The 21,896-nt window shown below is 40.3% G+C and overlaps 1 protein-coding gene across 1 annotated transcript; it reads right to left on the bottom strand.

The window, feature by feature from the left end:
- Positions 1 to 22: 22 nt before the first annotated feature.
- On the bottom strand, positions 23 to 20,990 carry LOC311516737 (gamma-glutamyl hydrolase-like; the record flags this gene model as incomplete). Its single annotated transcript, XM_084621082.1, has 7 exons — positions 23 to 1,685; positions 8,131 to 8,221; positions 8,314 to 8,420; positions 9,403 to 9,541; positions 13,624 to 13,708; positions 15,192 to 15,332; positions 20,965 to 20,990. 7 exons carry the CDS (start codon positions 20,988 to 20,990, stop codon positions 1,564 to 1,566), a joined length of 711 nt encoding a protein of 236 aa, XP_084477208.1. The 3' UTR covers positions 23 to 1,563.
- Positions 20,991 to 21,896: the final 906 nt, after the last annotated feature.

Here is a 21,896-nt window from a genome sequence, read left to right as displayed (position 1 = left end):
ATCAGTTTATTAATCAAAAATAGATAAACCAGCACAATACAGAAAGTTAATACATCACGGGTCTGGAGAGCAGTCTTGTAACATTCAGTTTGTCCCAAAGTATGAGCTCCCTTTGACTTATATTTATGCCCCACTTGTTTACAACAGATAGAAAATCCTCAAATCCACTGTATTAACAAAGCCTTATATCTCTTTTCTCATCTAGTCTTATACCCATTTTGCAAGACATAAAGACATCTGTACCAAACAGATCCAGTTCATATGACTATCTGTACCTGGAAGATGGTGCTTATTTCACAAGCCTCAACAGAACCTACATCTCATTTTCTGACAGACTCTACCCAGACAAAGAACAGAACTACATGTACAAAAACAGGGACTGCAAGAGTTTAACTGCTAGTACGTTGCCACAATACATTGCTAGTACATTGCCACAATACATTGCTAGTACGTTGCCACAATACATTGCTAGTACATTGCCACAATACATTGCTAGTACGTTGCCACAATACATTGCTAGTACATTGCCACAATACATTGCTAGTACGTTGCCACAATACATTGCTAGTACGTTGCCACAATACATTGCTAGTACGTTGCCACAATACATTGCTAGTACATTGCCACAATACATTGCTAGTACATTGCCACAATACATTGCTAGTACATTGCCACAATACATTGCTAGTACATTGCCACAATATATTGCTAGTACGTTGCCACAATACATTGCTAGTACATTGCCACAATACATTGCTAGTACATTGCCACAATAAGCTGAACATGAGTATAGTTCACAGTTCTAAACTTAGCACAAGTATAAAGCATTCTAAAAATATATGATAGGCCTTCCTTGTTGCTTGTTAATAACTTCCTTATTTTAGTTACACAACACACCTTATCCAATTACCCATGTAATTACAGTAATAAAGCAGTATATATATTTGGGTTAATATGTCTGTGAGAATTGATTTCAGAGTCCTTAATACAAATCCATTCTTTATTTGGCGAAACTACCACTGTAACATGGCACTATAGCTTCTCAGACAATAGTTTTCTGCTTCACCTTTGGTCAAGCCATAAAGCATTGGGGCTCTGGTTCAGTTCAGTTATCAATTCTGGACATTTTCCAAAAGAACAGAATTACGCTAAAAGATCTGATTAAACAACACACATGCTACCACAGAGCCCGTAGTGTTCTGAAGAATTGAACTTATTTCTTTCAAATATATGACAAGAGCATTGTTCATTTTTTTGGCACTGATTAATAAACCTGATTCTTTTCTAATTTATAAGCACAATCAAGATTCCATCCCTGGAGGTAAAATGTATTTCCCTGTAAGCGATATTAAAATGTGATCTAGGGCAATTATTATGTCACTGAATGAAAATTTGTCAGATTAATGGACCAATTCTACAGAGGTAACATAAGATAAATCACTGTAAGGTAAGCTAAGCATTCTGGTGTTCTGCCACTTGCAATGCACAACATGAGTTTAATTATGAAACTTGCAACAAATAACTCTATTTACAGATAGCTACCCTGCCCCATGGAATGGATGTTCAATCAAAAAAATAGATTTGCTGAAATATAGAAAATGCACTACTAAAAACAGGGGCATAATTATAAATCAATGCTTCGGTCTCTTCATTCTTACTGGGAAAACGGTGCAGGCTCTTCCAGGCTGTAAGACATTTTAAAAGTACAAATTACTTCACTGTCATCGTCTATGATAGTATCTTGCTTGGTGAAGTCAGTTATTCTATATGCAATTATAGCAAACAGTGGTATAAAAATTTAATAATAAATAACAACCATAATAACATCATAATTTAAATTGGTGGTGGAAATCGTGGAGCTACCTTTTCCAAAGGATACTGGTAATAAAGATACTTTATTATCATGGAAGGCTATGTTCATTTTTAAAAGCAATGACTGCTACTAAAAATTTGATTCTTGCAGCACTGGAGACATCTGCAAAACCAGAACTAATACATTGCAATTCTATCCTATCAGAAATCGCAAAGTTGGGGGTCACGTGGTACCCATGACGAAGGTGGCTACCTAGTCTCGGACCTCTTCACTCCCTACATATCAATTCATCTCTAATAATTACTTTCTTGGCAAATTGGCAGTAAGTTTCTGTCATCAAAGTTGAAATTGATCCCCTGAATAAACTTTGAACACTTGACTATGGATTCCAATGAAAAGGCAACAAAAGATCTGACCCTGCATCACCTAAGCAGCTGAAAGTGGAGACCGCAGGGCCTCAGCAAAACCTAACTCAAGATATCATGGCACCAAAGGAATTCCTCACAACTGGATTTAATGTCAAAAGACATTTGTGGTCTCCCTAAGCATGTATGTGATATAAAATCCCAAATGGCTGACTTGGAAAATGAGCTACAAAGGGAAATTAAAGAAGAAACAGCCTCCTTAAACTTACACTAGACAAAGTGGAAGACAATAGGATGACTTAGAAAACAGATCTCAAATAAACAACTTTTGCCTCTTGGGCATTGCTGAAGGTTTAGAGGGGAAGAATACTATCAGCTTTCTTCAGAAGCAGCTCTCTGACATACTTAAATTGGATCCCCAGCTGCTCCCATTAGATATTGAAAGGGCTCATCAAATGCCTGATACTACTAGCCAAGATTCTGGCAAGCCCAGACTCATCGTCTTCAAGCTACTGAATAGCTTGAAGATGATAAAGTAACGTTAATGAAAGCTGCCAGAAAACCTAAAACCTTTATGTACAAAGGCCATAATTTTTCTCTTTTTCCTGCCTTCTCAGCTGAGCTTAGCAAAAAAAAGGGTTGCATTCAGTGCACAGGGGCTACTTTCATTTTCCTGGGTGGGTGTTCCACCCCGAGGCCCTGCCCCCACTCCCGCCAGCACCTCCCCCCGCCACCGAACAGCTGATCGGCGGGTGGCTAGTGGATGCTGAGCACCCACCTTTTTTTCCCCTGGGTGCTCCACCTCCGGAGCACCCACAGACTCAGCACCTATAATTCAATAGCATAAAGCAAATCCTGAGGGGGACCAACCTCAGATACAGCATCAAATAGCCATCCACTTAAGGACAACCGAATAATGCTGCAGTGCATAGACTAACTGTTTAACACTAAGCTGAGGTTTATAGCAACATCTGCTGACTGAAGTATTATCTGCACTAACCATCGCAACTTGAACCGCTAGACAGAATCTCTTCACTAGCTCTGCCTCTCATGAATTGTGTTACGGTGACCACAAGTCCTTTGGAATAGGCAACACTCCTGACATGTAAAGTACACTATAATCTTAAATAGCACTAGTTATTCAATTTGTGCAGAGCATTGGACATACTGTGAATATAATTTTATCTTGCATTTTTCATTTTTAGATTTCATACTAATTTATATTTGATTTACCAGATCAGTTGTAAATGTAGATGTGATGAGTTTGTTTATATGTATATGCATACAGTGGAGCCTCAGAATTATGAATACGTTGGGAATGGAGGTTGTTTATAACTCTGAAATGTTCGTAACTCTGAACAAAATGCTATGGTTATTCTTTCAAAAGTTTACAGCTGATCATTGATTTCATACAGCTTTTAAACTTTATTATGCAGAAGAAAAATGCTGCTTTTCCTTTATATTTTTAGTAGTTTACGTTTAACACAGTACTGTACTATATTTGTTTTTTTGTTTTGTTTAGGTCTCTGCGGCTGTCGGATTGTGCACTTCCATTTCCAAATGGGGTGTGTGGTTGACTGCTCAGTTCGTAACTCTGGTGTTCATAACGCTGAGGTTCTACTGTACATAGTAGAGAGGCTGAGGGAACTGGGGTTGTTTAGTCTGCAGAAGAGAAGAGTTGTGGAGTGGGATTTGATAGCAGCCTTCAACTGAGTGAAGTGGGGTTCCAGAGAGGATGGAGCTAGGCTGTTCTCAGTAGTGGCAGATGACGGAACAAGGAGCAATGGTCTGAAGTTGCAGTGGGGGAGGTCTAGGTTGGATATTAGGAAACACTGTTTCACTAGGAGGGTGGTGAAACACTGAAATGGGTTACCTAGAGAGGTGGTGGAATTTCCATCCTTAGAAGTTTTTAAGCCCTGGCTTGACAAAGCCCTAGCTGGGATGATTTAGTTGGTGTTGGTCCTGCTTTGAGCAAGGGGCTGGACTAGATGACCTCCTGAGGTCTCTTCCAGCCCTAATCTTCTATGAGTCTATGATTCTATAAGTATACATAAAATCTGTAGGTAGGAATATATTATACATATTCTAGAATGCCCAATAGTATATACAAAATTATATTTGATTTAAAATATATTTGTATTTAGAAATGTTTAGACTATTATTAGATAATATAGGGAGGGGAAGAGAGGATGGAACTGAAGCCATCAGAGGTCTGAACGTGCCCACACTGGGGCACGTTTTAAGTCTGGGGGGTTGGTTTGTTTATTTTGGGTTCATTTTCCCCCAGGTTTTACAATTTTTGTTGATATATGGTATTTCCATCTTGTGCGTGTTTTTATATGTTATAAGAAAAGGAGTACTAGTGGCACCTTAGAGACTAACCAATTTATTTCATCAATGAAGTGAGCTGTAGCTCACGAAAGCTTATGCTCAAATAAATTGGTTAGTCTCTAAGGTGCCACTAGTACTCCTTTTCTTTTTGCGAATACAGATTAACATGGCTGCTACTCTGAAACCTGTATATATGTTATATGTTTATATTTTATATAAAAACAATAAAAATATAGGTTTTTTTAAAAAAGACATTGCAAAGTTGGGAAAGATTGTATTTGCAAGGAAAACAAAATCCTTCTGAGAGAGATAAGGTGGGTGAGATAATATCTTTTATTGGACCTACTTCTGTTGGTGAAAGCGGCAAACTTTCAAACTACACAGAACGCTTCTTCAGATGTCTAAATATCCACCTGTGACCCTCTGAGTATCTTTCCCAGGCCAGAAAAAGAGCTTTGTATAGCTCAAAAGCTTGTCTCCCCAACAGACCTAAATCCAATAAAAGACATTACCTCACCCACCTTGTCTCTCTCTAATATCCTGGGGCCAATATGGCTGAAACAACACTGAAAACAAAAATCCTACTAGTTCAGTTTTTCACTTCTGGGAGCATGCTCAGGTTAAAATTAACAATGTTGTAAGAAATACCATTGATCAAAAGTCAATTATGTTTCAGCAGAATGGATTGGCTGTTAAATGCTCATAGATTCTGTGTCTCCATCAATCATAGGAAGCTATACTGGGTCAGACCAATTGTTCATCTAGCCTAATGTGCTCTCTCCATACGGACCAGTACCAGAGATTTAGGATGGGAGGCGTACAGAAAAGAGCAGTTGGAATGATCCATCCCTGTCTTCTCCACTTGGTTTTCTGGTAGTCAGAAGTTTAGGGTTACCTTGAGCATGAGGTTGCATCCCTGATCATCTTGGATAATAGTCATTCATGGACCTATCCTCCCTGAACACATGTAGTGCTTTTTTGAACCCAGATTACTTTTAGCTATCACAGCATCCCATGGCAATGAGTTCCACAGGGTAGTTCTGTGTTATGAGAAACGTACTTTCTCTCGTTTGTATTAAACCTGCTCCCTATTAAACAAATATTTTGTGTTTCTCACTCTACATTTTATTTTTATGGTAGGGAAGAAATAGGCAGGTGGGATTCTGATCTTTGCAAACTATGTAAAGAGTGTTCAGGAGACAGTGTTGGCCTATAGCATTGTAGTCAACCTTGTCTGAAGACCCCTTCCCAGGCTGTGGAAGCTTTTTCAGCCAAATGGAGTAAGGGCTGTAGAGAGAGGCTGTGAGGATTAAGTTCTGTACCTTAAGAGACTAACACAGAAGAGTTTGTAATGTGGCTAGGCTGGACTGCTTTGTTGCACTTCAAGAGGAAAATGCATTGGTCTTTCTCTGAGCCTGGAGACAGTTTCCTACTTATTTTTGTCCATCCCTCTTCTGGATCTGCTGTAATTACCCCAAATAAAACAAAACTGAGGAAATTTCTGGAAATAATGAATAGGAGATTTTATCTCATTCTACCTACTTTGCCCAAGGTAGAGTGAGACTGGGATGTGAATAAGAGCTTTCAGTTCTCCTAGACTGCAGCCTTAACAATTCTAAAGTTTCATTGGTTGTTGGTGTCTGCTCAAGAATTTATCTCAAATTAAAAATCAACACTCTCCTTCTGGCAAATTATTCTCTACTGAAAGGAATTTGTTTGCTTCCATCAGAATGCTTGGCTTTTGTTGTTATTTTTACTTAACCATTCTATTAAGTGTCCCTCCTTTTAATAAGCCTTTACGCTTGCATAGTATGTGCTCACAGATCAAACAAAGGTATAGTATTTTGACATTTGAAAAGGGGACCTTTCCCCACCCCAGAGAACATTCTACTACTTTATCTCTTTGAAACTGAATTTTATATATATAAATGGAAAAAAACCCTTTCCTTCATTAATTAATATAATATGTTACTCTCACAGCGGATGGGGAATGTGGTATGCCTGAGACATTCTTCCATTCAAAAGGACTTTTTTCTGGATGCCACTGGACACCATAAATAGGGGATTTATATGCTGCCATAAACAAATTTTCCATCAGTGCACATATTAGGTCTTCACTCAAGTCATTGCATGCACAATTTTATTACAATGAATACATTACTACAGTTCTCACTAATAATTAGTGGGTTCTCTAACAGGAACACAAAGCCTTAAGCAGCAAGTTGGATCTCTGTTGTGAAAATTTATTCCTATCCAAAAAGTTTCAGGCCAAGAACAATATTTATTTAAGTTTAAAAAAATAATTTGGTCAGTTATATAGTATGAGAACTTAAAGTTACAATTAAAATTAAGCATATTGTTAAAAGAAAAAGGGTTTCATTCTATATAAACAAGTTTCTGCAGGTTTTTGTTCCCCCTTCGTAATCTGATTGTTTTAGTTGCAGTATTAAAAAACTGAAAAAAGAAAGCTATCGGGGGGAGGGATAGCTCAGTGGTTTGAGCATTAGCCTGCTAAACCCAGGGTTATGAGCTCAATCCTTGAGGGGGCCGTTTAGGGATTTAGGGCAAAAATTGGGGATTGGTCCTGCTTCGAGCAGGGGGTTGGACTAGATGACCTCCTGAGGTCCCTTCCAACCCTGAGATTCTATGATTCTAACTGTTTCATTTAAAAAAATGAGCAAGTGCTAGGAGTTTTGTTAACAGCACAGAAGTTACTATCGAGCTCCAGTACTAGTCTAGAATGTACATACACCATACATTTAGCCTACTGCATAGCTTCTAGTAGAACAATGACTAAATCCTCTCTCTGGCATTCTCTAGTGAATCAAGTTGCAGTGGGGGAGGTTTAGGTTGGATATTTTAGGAAAAACTTTTTCACTAGGAGGGTGGTGAAACACTGGAATGCGTTGCCTAGGGAGGTGGTAGAATCTCCTTCCTTAGAGGTTTTTAAGGTCAGGCTTGACAAAGCCCTGGCTGGGATGATTTAACTGGGAATTGGTCCTGCTTTGAGCAGGGGGTTGGACTAGATGACCTTCTGGGGTCCCTTCCAACCCTGATATTCTATGATTCTATGATTCTATGAGACATATGCTTCTGGAGTTAAACATTCAGATGAAGGCACTAGTAATGCAGGAGTCTCTTGGAAGAGAGCAATTACCAGCTTTCCCTGTGCTGGAGGCACAGATAAACAGAGCAGCATGGAGAGGCAGCATCAGTATCAGTAGACAGCCAACAGCAGAAGTCCAGAGTAGACACATTGCACTAAGGAGGGGTTTAAACTACAAAAATGGAAGTGGTGCTTCCATGTCTTGTCCCTCAGCACTGAAAATATTCTGTTGATAAAGTGTGCTGACATATCTGGTGTGGAGCAGTTGGGTGAGAGAGGGAACACGTGTACTCAGAGACATGCACATCAAAAGCCAAGCGCGAAGATGTAGGTTATCTCTAGAGTCCAGACTGAACACATTCCAATCAATTGAAAGGCAGGCAGTGCTGACAGTCCTCTGATTATCCTAACATTAAATTTGTATTATGAACTCGTAACACCACTACCACGCTCACTGAGATCTTCCACAATAATAATAATTACAATCACAGTTTACATTGGAAACTGATAGCTACCCTCCATTGTGGATGCAAACTCTATCTTTCCATCTGTGTTAGTTGTCAGAACCTTATAGAAGTTGGTTAGTTTCTCATTCTTTCTGAAATTCTGCAGCAAACAAATGACAGAAAAAAACTGTTATATTTATAGATTTAGAAGAATAAACTCATTTGAATTCACTAAATCAAATAGTCAAATACCTTAATGGAGACACTCCTCTTGTGAAAGTGTGCCGTCAAAGGCTCAGTGGCAAGTTTTTGCAACAAGTCATCTGGAAAATTCTGGAACATCCTGCTGTCTTTTGCAGCTTGTACAAAAAAAGAAAGGAATATTCTGACTATTGTATGATCAATGGAACATCATTAATAGGATGGGGATACATGTGATAAAGTACTGACTGAATTCATTTCAAATCCTTTTGATTCTGTTCTTTCGTTAGACTTTATTAATCAAGAAAACCCCTGAAATATACTCACATGTGTGTAACACAGCTCCAGCAGACTTCACCCTTGCAATTCTCACCAGGCCATATGCTGAAGCCCTGATCTATTGAGGTCCTGATTCTGCCACCTTTGTTCACACTGATTAGAACCCTATTCTACCATTAATTTCAGTGGGACTACCCACAAGATAAGGTATTACTCTATGTAATTAAGAAAGGCAGAATTGTCTAAATAAGGCAAGGCAACAGCATTTAGTCCATTAATTATTGGCAATCAATTGGAGAAATCCTGCTCATTGCTGTGAGATAAAAAGCCACAGAAAGCATCATTCAGAGTCAGATTCTGCTACCCATATGCTGACTTGCATCTCATTCTGGAGGCAGACCAACTGCTTTCAACGCTATGTGTTATACCACCAAGAAGAACAGTGCTGCCATTTATGATTAGAAGTGAGCCAACCTGCTAAGTTCTAATCCAAATGTCTCCAACGCTTGGAGGTGTTTGGATCCAAACATTTTATTCAGCTCATTACAGAGCTGGGGGACTAGACCTAAATTATGGATCTCGGACGAAACTTCCCCAAAGTTCATGGCTGTTCAGAGCCACAATTTTGATTTTGGCCTCTCTGTATATACCTGTGGCCTGCAAATAGTTTGCTTTCAGACCTCTTATTTTATATTCATAGAATTCTATTGCTAGAACAATATCAACATAATAAAAACATTAGTCTCACCTGTTCTAAATCTTCAACCTTAAATGTTGGTTCATTACAAGAAGAACATTAAAAGGGGAGAGAGAAGCTCTAACATGATTCCTGTGAAACCAAATGATATTTGTAGTGTTCACCTGTGGTAAAGTTCAATGGGAGTGAAATATTCTCAGTTTTCAGTTTAACCAGTAAGTTCTTCCCACTGGTGAGATATGTAAGCTCTTGGTGTCCCAGACATGTTCCCCAGACAGGAAAATAGTCTCCTTTATCATTAGTCTTTAAAATAAGAAGCAAAAAAAGTCAAGAAATATGTCAACACATAGAGTAATTTAGGTACATGTTAATATGCACTGGACCTTTGTAGGGTATTGGCAGATAATCTTGTGAGTGGCCTGGACATGAGAACCATGAAATGAGGACATTTCTACTATGAGGCAAGCACAACGCTATGCATTAACAAATAGTACATCCTTTTATTTCTATGGGGGACAGGGAGTTCTGCAACATCTAGCCCTTTTATGTGCTTGACGCTTGCATAGCCAGCAATTTTGTGCTCTAGGTTCCTGGAGGAAAAATTCTGACTTTAAACAACATAAAATAGAAAGTGGCACTGTTACTTTAAAAACAATGAAACTGATATGAAATCTGAGCTAAGGGCAAAACTAGGGTAAGGGAAGAAAGAAAGAATAGCTAATAAAAAGCAGAATGAAACTAATTTTTGTAACTTAAAGAAGCACATATGGCTCTGAATATTCTCAGAGAGATCTGGACAGTGAGAAGGTGGTAGTTTTTCTGACCGCACACAGGTTTTAAAAGCCCTGTTGTCTCCCGAACGTTAAGGTGCTACCTCCATCTTAACTATATCACTGACACTGTGACCCTAAAAGCTCACATAGATCCTTGCTCCTACAGTAAAATGTTGAAATATTGACTATCTATGCAAAGAAGCTCCAACGGTATCACGGTATATTTAGAGCTAGGCTTGGAAGGATTAGATATTAGATACATATTTGTAAAAGTCAATTTCACCATACATACACAAACTCATGAAAAAATAGTTCCATCAATGATAACTGAAATGTACAAATAAGCAAAGTAAGGAAAATGCTACTTCAGAACTTATGAGAGTTTCATTAAGGGTATTTACTTTTGTATATTTGGACATGTGGTCATGACAATTTATATTTAAATGGTATAAAGCTTTAAACATGTTGAATTTCAGCATCTACTGTCATTAAATAATTATCTGACCCACACTGTTTTCTCACTCTCCCCATAATTTCCTGCAACTGTGGAAATTTAAATTGATAAAAATCTAAAAAAATGCTTTAAAATAAACATCAATATTATCTGTAAAAATATTTAAAAACTTAAAACAAATTATGGCAAGCTTATTTATAGTCATCTGCCATGTAAATACTAGATGTGTAAAGCTTGCTGTTCCTTTCACTTACTCTGGTGCATGTGAGGAATGAATGATGTCAAAAGAGTTTAAGTGAAACCATAATCAAGCCCTTAACATGTACTCCCCTTATAGTCACTGTCCCTAAAAATGAGCCTAGATGCTAACCACATATTTAACATCACTAAAGACTGAATTTTTTTTCTAATGTAGCTGAGAAGAGTGTAAGGCAAAACTCCCATTGGCTTCAAATGGACTAGGATTTCACCCCTTGCGTGTACATGTAATTTAAAAACACAGTCACACCAAGTAATCTCTTATTTTGAATTTGACAAGGAAAAGTGGGAAGAGACATGGACATGAATTTAAAAGAACAGTAGAAATTCCAGACATCTTTATACATGCAAACATGCTCTTGACCGTCTTGGCCCTCCAGGGGCTTACCCTGACAGGCCACATGCCAAAGGTTGCCAATCCCTGGCATAGACCATGTCTACAAAGATCTTCTCTCAAACTCTGTGTCTAAAGAACGACACAAGCAATTTATTGAGTTGCTGTCAAATGTTCATATTTCATGATCACTACTGTTTACTGTATGGTCCCTCCATCAGACTCTATGGCCCTTGCATGCTTACTCACATGTTTAACTTAACACATTGTGCATAGTTTCATTGAGGTAAATGGAACTACTCACACTACAGAAGGTAAGCAAGTCTTTGCAATATCAGGGTCTATGATAACCAGATGGTAATGCCCAAGAAAAAAGATGGCGGGGAGGACACAAACTGCACAGAAAAATGACTTGTACCCTCAGATACATGTATACATCAGACCAAACACACATTGTACTGACCCCCAGTTATTTCACAGTGGCCACCTGTGCAGTGAGAGACCCAGAGCACAGACAATCATACACAACACTATCCAGGGTGAAGCACCTACCATTTTGAAATAATCTCTATAAACCAATACCAGTGAGAAAATATCACTGTGTTTTCCTTGGCTGCTGTATGCTATATTCTGCACAGCAGGGTATGTAGGAATGCTGATTGCAAGCTAATGTTTCCTGATGCTGCATCAGTTTATGCATTGTACATATTATGCTTTAGGGCTGGTCACATTTTTTTTGAAATTAGACTTTGCTACAGTGGTTTTCATTGAAATTTTTAATTTGGATGAAAAAAATGCATAACAATCGCTTTTTTGACCAGCTCCACTATAAAGGTTCCCACCAAAAGAGAGAGAGACTGACCTCTCTTGAGGTAAAAGATTAGTAAAATGGAGAGATTCACTGCTGCCAGGACCTTGGAAGATCAGACTTCTACTTCAAGATAGGCCAAATGGGACACAACTAACCTTTGAAAAAACTGACTCTTAGAAAATGAGAATTAATTATTTATCTTCAGTGATGAATCAGAGCATCACTGGCATATTCCAAGAGAAACAGCCTCACTATAAATTATGTTATCCATATAAATCTAGATAATTCTCTGCAAAGAATTTTTTTCTACCTGGCTGCCTTACTGTGCGATGAATCAAGCTCACTTCTAAGGTATTGTGTACTGATTTGCAGTTACTGGGGGTCAAATTCAGAGGAAATTTGTAAAATGTGTGATTCACATTAACTTACACTTTTCCCTCCCACACACACACACTAAGACACACTTAGATCTACTGAAATCTATTTGCCCATGTGTAAGAATAAGGGAATTTGAACAGGTGGGTGCCAAAGAAGTTGTAAATAACATCACTTTAGGGTCTCTTTAGACTCCCTTTAATGCTATATAATTATATGACTTGAGTAAACTGTATATGTACAGAATTAATGCATTTAACATTTAAATATTCCCTGTTTTTGGATGGTATCATTATTATTTACTATTTTTATTGCACCAGTGCCTAGAGGCCCCAGTCAAGAATACAGGCTTCATTGTGCTAGGCTCTGTATACACATGTAAACAAGACTGTCCCAACTCCCAGAGATCAGAGTCTACGACAATGATGAAATCTAAGAGGTGGAGGAAACAGATAGGAAAAAGGATGAAACAGTAAAATTCACACAGGTAGAGTAAACAGCAGGCCCAGCTTGCCATCTGCATTGCTATGTATCATGCACCTAAACTTCTACTCCAGGCACCTCTCCTTTTCCTACGGGCTATAGTTTGAAATGCACAGCTGACTTCTTGCTAACTGATCTATTCTGTTTTTTCCAGTCCCTTTCTTGCAGCATCAACTTGCATGTCTTAGCCACTTCTTCTCATTGCAGCATACTTATTAGGCTATTTCCTTCATCATAGCTCATATCTGCCTTCATTATGCATAACAGAAGAGAGGCAAAATATCTGTATTGTTAGGATAGATTTGTACAGTTAAATATGTTGGGGAAAGTATGTTAACTACAGTTAGCAAAGAGTGTAGCCAAGATTTTCAGAAGTGACCCATTATTTTGAGGTCCTGACTTTTTGGGTGCTCAACCTGAAACACTTAAAGGGCCTGATTTTCAGAAAGTGCTGAGCACTCACCCAAACCCCTGAAAATCTTGGCCTGATTTAGTATTGAGCAGAACATCTGAGCACTTCTACTGCATAAAAAATACACTGGATACCAAGAAAGTTTGTGTAAGTGTTGGCAATAAGGGTGACTAAGCTAAATTTTACAAGTAATGTTGTACAAATAAAGAAATTAACAATTGACTTCACTTAAATTATTTAGCGATGGGCCTCAAACCTTAAAGTTCAGATTCTAATTTTCTGAAGTTTGGAGGTGTTCAGTTCAGACCTGCATCTAAAGCTATTAGATGATTTGTTACACACACATACTAACAGTCAGCTCCTTATTAACAGGCTAACAGGAATATACTGCACTCCAGTTGGAGACTGTCCAAATATAAGCCTCCCATGATTTTGGTCCCTGAACACCGACAATAACCAGAACAGTTTTTGCTTTAAGTGGTTACCTTTAGTGCCTTCTTGTAAAATATCCTAGCAACCCTAGAATATTCTGAAGTCTTAAGACTAACACCACCTCCTGGGAAAAGTACCCTGAAAAACAATAAAGTATTATTACATGTAAATAACTACAGGTCCAGGCATAATATAATGGGTAAACATGGACAAGACTGATAAGAACCCTGAGACCTAAACTCATTGGAGGCAAACACCAAACCATATGATCACAATGCCTATGTGCTACAGTAAATTCCAACACTTCAAAAAAGAGGTGGGGCCTGCTGATAATAATTAAAGATAATATTTTCAGAGTGAAAAGAACCTGAAGCTAAAACATACAAGCCTTATAAGATAAAAGGCCATATATAGCATTCTGATCCGAAGCTTCCATATACAATTCAATGGATGCAGATACTTTCTTTTACAGAGTCAGAGTCTCACAGCCCTTACTTAACATAGCAGGGCAGCAAGATTGGGTATGGCCCACCCTTACTCACTTGTGCAGCCCTCCTCAGATTGCAACTCTGATCACAGATGAGTGGGGATGAAAAGTAAGCTGCAGCTACTTGACCACTGCTCCCTTTTGCAAGTAGGTGGATGTTGAGGGGGAAAGAGCGGGAATAGACTTGGCTCTGTCCTCTCCAATAGCCAGCCAGATATGTTGGCCAAGTTGACAACAGAGTCTTCACAAAAAGGAGTGAAATAAGTTACTCCCTCCCCATGGGAGCAAGGAAGGACTTGTCACTCTGAGTTACAGGTCATCCTGGTGCTGGACAGCTATGTGCCACCTCTCACTCAAGGTGTGTTTGGCCTTCTACAGAACATAAAGACATGGTCCTTGTCAAAAACAGTCTGCAATCTAAGAACCTAGCACTGCCACCTTTACTTACATTGAGTCACAGCTTACTTCATGAGTAATCCCAATGAAACTATTCATGGAGTAAGGTGGCATGAGTAAGGGTGGCAGAATCAGGCCCTCTGTTGACACAATATCATAAGGGTTGAGTTGGGTGGAGCAAGGAACAAGGCAGAAGAAGTTTCAAGGAGGAAGTGTGGGAGGAAGAGGGTGAGACAGTAGAAGAAGCATGGAGAGGGTTGGAAGAGGAGAAGAGAAGGAGTAAGGAGGGGAACAGTGAGTAAGCAAACTGCAAGGGCCGTGAAATAGCTTTGGCAAAATGAAGGCCATCACTGAAAGGAGGTACGGACAACATGATGGGCTGCTGGCTTCCATTCAAATGCAGCTCCTATCACCCTGTACACAGGCAGAAAGGGGTGTCAAATGAAATACTTGCAGCTGTGCTGCTATCTGACAGATACACATTTCTAAGGAACGGACACAAATGATTTCCTCTTTTAGCAGGGGTGTATGCATGTGCAGTACTTAGCACATACCTGCAAGAAAGAGGAAGATTAGACTCGCATTCCCTGCTTAGGGAAATGAAGTATCGGAGTCTGGAATCACCCCGGGTAAAACCAAGCACTTAACAGTAAAACAACAGTGGCTCTGATAACATGAAGCCTTTCTAAAATATGTGTTAATGAACATTTCCATAGGAGACTGATGCACAAAACTTACCCATTAATAGACTGGTAAATTTCATCATACTCTTCTTCTGAAAGAGTTAGTCTGAAATCCCAACAGAGATAGTTACAGGATCGATCTGAAACTTCACCACATTTTACCATTAAAATACCAAAGATACTTAATACAAACCATCTGAAATGAGCATGGAAAGTGTATAAGATGTATGTATGAAAAGTAAAGAAAAGAGTAATTCTAGGTCATTAAAGGCAAAATCTGCCACCCTCACTGCTATGAATGGTACCTTACTTTTCAGATAGTCTATGATGAGTGAACAACTACAAAATGTGAAATACTGGCTAGACAGTGGGACTGCTAAAAAGGACTGGAGGGTTATAATGGACCACAAAATGAATATGAGTCAACAATGGGATGCAGTTGCAAAAAAGCCCTATACGTTCTTGGGTATATTAAGTGGAATGTCATATGTAAGACACAGGAGATAATTGTCCCAGTCTACTTGGCACTGGGGTGAGGCCTCAGCAGAATTACTATGTGTAGTTCGGGGCACCACACTTTAGGAGAGATATGGAAAAATTAGAGAGAGTCCAAAAGAGAGCAACCAAAACAATAAAAGGTTTAGAAAAAGCTGAACAATCAGGACAGATTAAAAAAATCTGGGGATGTCTAGTCTTGAGAAAATAAGTCTAAAGAAAGATCTACCAACAGTCTTCAAATATGCTAAAGTCTGTTATAAGGAGGATGGTGATCAATTGCTCTGCATGGCTGCTAAAGGTAGGACAAGAAGTATTAGGCTCAATCTGAAGTAAGTGAGATTTAAGTTAGATATTAGGATAAGCTTTCTAACTGTAAAGATAGTTAAATTCTGGAATAGGCTTCCATGGGGAACTTGTGGAATCCCTGTAATTGGAGGTTTTTAAGAACAGGTTGGATAAACACCTTCTCAGTGATGATCTAGGTTTACTTAATCCTGCCTCAGCACACAGGGCTGAACTAGATGACCTCCTGAGGTCCCTTCCAGCCTTAAATTTCTATGATTCCATGAATGGTACCTTACTCTTTAGGGAGTCTCACTGGGCCAGTTCATGCCCCCTGGAGCCACACATGGACAGGACGGTCTGCATACAGAGCTCACCCTTTTCACACAGAAGTGGGGGCTGCATCAGCTTCTTGATCCTGTCTCCACACCAATAAGCCTCAAAGAACTTAGTCAGAAAAGACAACATAGTCTCCCTGGCCCCTCCCTCCAACCCATGAGGCTTTGGGAACAATGCTCAAATAAATTTTTTGGTCTCTAAGGTGCCACAAGTACTCCTTTTCTTTTTGCGGATACAGACTAACACGGCTGCTACTCTGATCCCTGGTAGTGTGTCTCCATTGGAGTCATGGTGCCAGAGATGATGCAAAGGCATAGGGCTCTCATGTGGATGACTCTGCCCTCCCATGGATCCCCTAGGATCTTCCAGATCCCTAGGGATTCATCAGCTTTGAGGGAGGGACCTACAACAAGAGTGTGGGACGCAGTGGCAGATTTAGAGTTAGTGGGCCCTGTGTGCAGCTTCATTTTTGGGGGCCCCCCCTTGGGCTCTGGGCTGGGGCAGAGGGTTGGGGTCTGGGATGGGATGAGGGCTCTGGGAAGAAGTTTGGGTGCGGGGTGCAGGCTCTGGGCTACGACAGGAGGTTGGGGTGCAGGAGGGGTCAGGGGGGCGGCGCTTACCTTGGGTGCTGCGGCTCCCAAAGTGACCGGCACACTCCTTTGGCAGTGGTTCCTAGGCCGGGGGAGGGGAGCGGAGGTCTCTGCGCGCCGCTGCCTGCAGGCACTGCCCCCACAGCTCCCATTGGCTGCAGTTCCCAGCCAATAGGAGCTGTGGAGCTGGTGCTCAGGGCTGGGGTAACGTGCAGAGGCACTCCACCCCCAGGGGCCGCAGGGACATGCCAGCCACTTCCAGGAGCAGTGCGGCGTGGCGGGAGGGAGACCGTGCGGGCAGGGAGCCGCCTTAGCCCTGCTGCCCTGTTGCTGGCACATCTCTGCACGCCCCTTGGGAGGAGGAGGAGGGCACGGGGTCTCTGTGCGCTGCCTGGGGCGGGGGCAGCATGCGGAGCCGCCTCCCCCCACCAGGGGCATGCAGAGACATGCCAGCAGCCAGCCGCTTCCGGGAGTGGCATGGGGCCACCGGCCACCATGGAATGCAGGCAGCCTGCCCGCCTGAGCTCTGCTGCGCCACCAGCCGGGACTCAGGAGCAGGTTGTCAGATGAGATTTGTCCTGCATTTTGTGGGGCCCCTGTCACTGGGGGCCCCGTGCCACAGCACGGTCTGTTTCATGGTAAATCCTCCCCTGGTGGGATGACCTCTTCAAGGAGATCCCTGTAGTGATTTCATCCCCGCGCCCCTGAATTTGCTGGAGCCCAGACACCACGGGCCCATACAACTCCCCACCCCGAGCACAGAGCAGCCATATTAACATATCAGTAAAGTCTTCTGTAAGATTAGATGATCAATAGTACTGCTCAGGCCGTTTCATCAACATCAAGAGCGCTCTTAAAAGGTAGTTGAGTTGTCGTCCATGCCAATGAACAGAATCATTTTAAAATTACAAAGCCAACATGGAAATAAGAAACTTTGTTTCCTCACCCCTACATGTACAATTTTTCTTGTTGTCCTGGACACCTTTGGTCTGTTGTCTCAGTTTTAAAATATTTTAACCTTCAAATTGTGGTCAAAAGAATTTTTCATTATACTTTCTTGTCAGAGATTCAGCTTAGAGCATGATACAATAATATCCTCAGAGAAAGGAACTTTTGGAAGATATTTCTTCTTGTTTAAAGGGAAATAGAATAATTACCATAGTTGGCACCTTGTACAATGCACAGCTACACTGAGCTACACAACTCAGATTCTAAACTACTGGGGAAAAATGTTTTTCTAATGAGAATTGGAAGCTGATGCTTTTCCGTATACTGCTTTAATTTTAGTTCCTTGGAAAGAAACTCCATCAAGAAATTGTTTGAATTAATTGAAAGTTCAGTGCTTTCCTATGAACATAAAAGTTTATATTGTAGATATTTTACCTGGCAGAGACCAAACCTATTCTCAATTATAAATATGCAGCCCTCTTTACTTCATTTGGGTCGCATGCTTGTAAACGAAGAGGTGTGGGGCTTTGGTTTTGTGCTGAACTAAAATTGTAACCATTCAGTTAAAAAAAACCCACACCAAACCCATGTTAAATGGTGTTGCGAACGTATTACAGATATTGGCACCTCTGCTGCGGTGTGGCTGTGATTTACTTTCTTCACGGGACTCTTATTTGGCTTTTAATGGTTACGCCTATTGTATCACAACAGAGTGAACTGTCGTTTGATTTGGGTCTTACCTCAACAGTGAGTTTTGTCAGGTGGGTGGAAGGGCTATTATTTTACACCCACAGAAGGAAGAGGAGGCACTTTGAATTGCAAAGGACACATATCTTATTGCACAGTGATTGAAGCAGGAGAACCTCTTTAAAGTACTAACTTTCTATAAAATGCTGATGCAAATATAGTTTGCTACTGACTGTCAGCACACTGTAATGTAAATTGTTTTTGTAATTTTGTACATGTTAGAATACCTTTATATTAAAAAAGAAGTAAACTTAATATAACATTCTAGGTGGATCATGCAGTCTTGTTGGTCTGTCTCTCTCAACTTTTTATTAAGAAAAAATTACAATTAAAGATTAACGTACTATGTCAAACATTGCTTATTATTTAATCAGGATCAGGTTAATATTCAAAGTACCTGGCTAAAGATTCTGGCTTGCTGGCTGGAGAGTCATCCTGCTCCTCTGAGTATGCCAAAATGGGTGACCAAAATTCGGAATCCTCTTTTTGACGCTTCTCTTATGTACATACTTTGTGTGAAAGCTTTTGCATTACAAAGGCAGTCCGTATTTTGCAATACCACATTTCCAGAGAAGTCACACTTTTCCCAGTAATGTTCAATACAAAGTCTTGCTGCTAACAGTAAAAAAGGAAATTAATTTGTTGCTCTCTTTGAAATGTAGAGCCTCTCCTGGAGCATTAAGAAAGCAAGTCAGCTCTGGGAAGCTGGCACTTTGCGATAAGATGAATCTCTTTAATAATTTCCTCCCAAAACCAAAATTGGAATGAATCTTATGCAAGATATGCTATGTAAGGTACCAGTGGAAAAGTTATGATTTACTAAATATGATAAGCTTTTTTATATGTATGTCATCTTTGTATTGTGAGTTATAAATGTGTGGTACATTGATATCTCAAGCTTGTGCTGTGTTTCTGGGTGACACCTCTAGACCGATTACAACAGCACTATCCAGACTGCATGAGGCCCATTCAAGGGCAATCAGCTGTACAATGAACCTGTTGAGAGAAGCCAGGGGCTACGCCTTTGAGTCAGCAGGACATACAAGAATATGCCTATGGACCGGGGTCTCCAAATTCTTTTCCATGCCTATCTGCTGTGAATTTGTGTTTGGGACAAAGGAAATATAAGCCATATTGCAGAGAATATAAAAAGGCAGCTGTATCACCTCCATTTTGTCTTCAATCCTGCATCTCACAGTAACTTCTCTACAAACCCATATTTGATACAGCGTTGCAGCTGGTACTAGCTAAAAAGAAAAAGCCTTTCTTGAATGCCAAGCTTGTGAAGGAGTGCATGTTGGAACTGCTGGAAGAGCTTTTTGCCAGAGATAAAAACAAAGATGACATTGTGAACCATGTGAAGCAAGTTCCCCTGTCTGATTCCACCCAATAAGAAGATTGGAGGTAATTTATGGGGATTGTTTGTCAGCACTGTTTTCTGACTTAAAAAATGCCAAATATATGCTTCTTGCAATGGACAAATCAAATGATTTAAGCGACACTGCCCAGCTATCACTGTTTGTTAGATTTTATGATGGTGACATTTTCAAGGCAGAATTTTTGTGCTTAATACCATTAGAAATCTACACCACCGGAGAGGTCATTTTTGAAAAAGTAAAAGGCTTTTTTGAAAAAAAATGGCTTAGATCTGCAGAAAACAAATCTGCTTGTTACAGATGGGGGTCCCTCCATGACAGGAAAAGAAAAGGGCTTTGCTTCATGTTTGGCAGTGATACACCCTTCATCAAATATACTTCACTGCACCATTCACTAGACTGTCCTATGCGGTAAGTTGTCTGGGGACTTGAAAAAACAATGGGTATTGTGAGGAAATTAATGAACTACACATGCTCAAATTATAGCTTGCAACACCATCTTTTTAAAGCTCTTTTAACAAGACATTTCAGCCAAATACAGTGACCTATTGCAGCACAGTGACGTTTGCTGGTTAAGTAGGGAGCGTATGTTAAAGAGGTTTTTTGCGCTTCAAAAAGAAATAATAGAATTTCTTTCAAACTACAAGATGAACAAAGCTTGCAAGGTCCTGGAATTTATGAATGATGTCCTCTCTGTATCACAGGTAGCTTTTCTGTGTGATATTACTGGTCACTTGAATTCCCTCAACTTGCAGCTCCAAGGCCGTGCAAGCAGTGTCGGGGATCTGTTTAGAAAAAATGATGCCTTTCAGACAGTCTTAACAGGAAAGATATTGCACTTCTCCACATTACATGTTGTTGGTAGAGGTGAAACTTCGATGTAAACGATGCAAGAATTCCTAAACAATTAAGGCTCCAGAGCTCAGATGTCTTGGAAGCAAAATTCAGAGAAGTGGAACTTTGTGATTACTGGACTTAAAATGCTGGCCAATTTCAGAATAGCCAGAATCTACCCTTCTATCTTTTAAAGATGTTTGGATCAACATACCTCTGTGGATCTGGGTTTTCTACCATTGGCGTTATAAAAAATCAACACCACAATTGTCTGATAGATGAGCATTTTCACCGGTGCATGTGCCTTGCCCTGAGCTCCTCCAGAACACTCTTCATAAAGCTTGCCAGGGATCGTCACTGTCACCTTTCCCATTCGAGATTATCACAAACACAGGTAATAATGTTGATTTTTATACTTTGTTAAAAGATAGAAACTCTAATATTTATGTGGCAATCAAGGTCTTTATTAAGTGCCAACTGAAGTTTGTTTATTTTGTCAGCCTTCTGCATAGAATATCAGGGTTGGAAGGGACCTCAGGAGGTCATCTAGTCCAACCCCATGCTCAAAGCAGGACCAATCCCCAATTTTTGCCCCAGATCCCTAAATGGCCCCCTTAAGGACTGAACTCACAATCCTGGGTTTAGCAGGCCAATGCTCAAACCACTGAGCTATCCCTCCCCCCCACAAATGGCCCGCCTCTTGTCATAAAATTCTCAAATCAGCCCACAGGTAGCTCTAATTGAGTGTTGCTGCTTTACATCCTCTGCCTTGACTGCTACATGCAAGCAAAATTTCACTCTTTCCTAAGTGTAGAAAATGCACATTTCAGCTTGCCTTCCACCACTACCATGTCTCTGCTCCATCCTCTTCCTCCATGACCTCTCAGTTGCTTTTGGTACCCTTGATTATACACTCCTCCTTGAAATCTTGTCTTCTCTCAGTCTTCTGTAGATAGAGACAGAGGGACAGACACACAACACCTGAATGGCGCTGTGACTCCATGTGCTAAGTGTGCCAATCAAATTTGGCTCCCCACTCCTCAGTTTCCATCTACAGCGGGAAGCACGTGTCAACCTTGAGTGATGCTGTAACCACATGCACCAGGTTGTAACGTCCAGAGTGGAGAGTTGGGCCCATCCCCCCAG

Source organism: Lepidochelys olivacea (genome assembly GCF_965140295.1).
Source record: "Lepidochelys olivacea isolate rLepOli2 genome assembly, chromosome: 2".
NCBI classification, from domain to species: Eukaryota; Metazoa; Chordata; order Testudines; family Cheloniidae; genus Lepidochelys; species Lepidochelys olivacea.
Note: the sequence above shows the minus strand (reverse complement) of the source record. Positions and strands in the feature narration are given on the sequence as shown.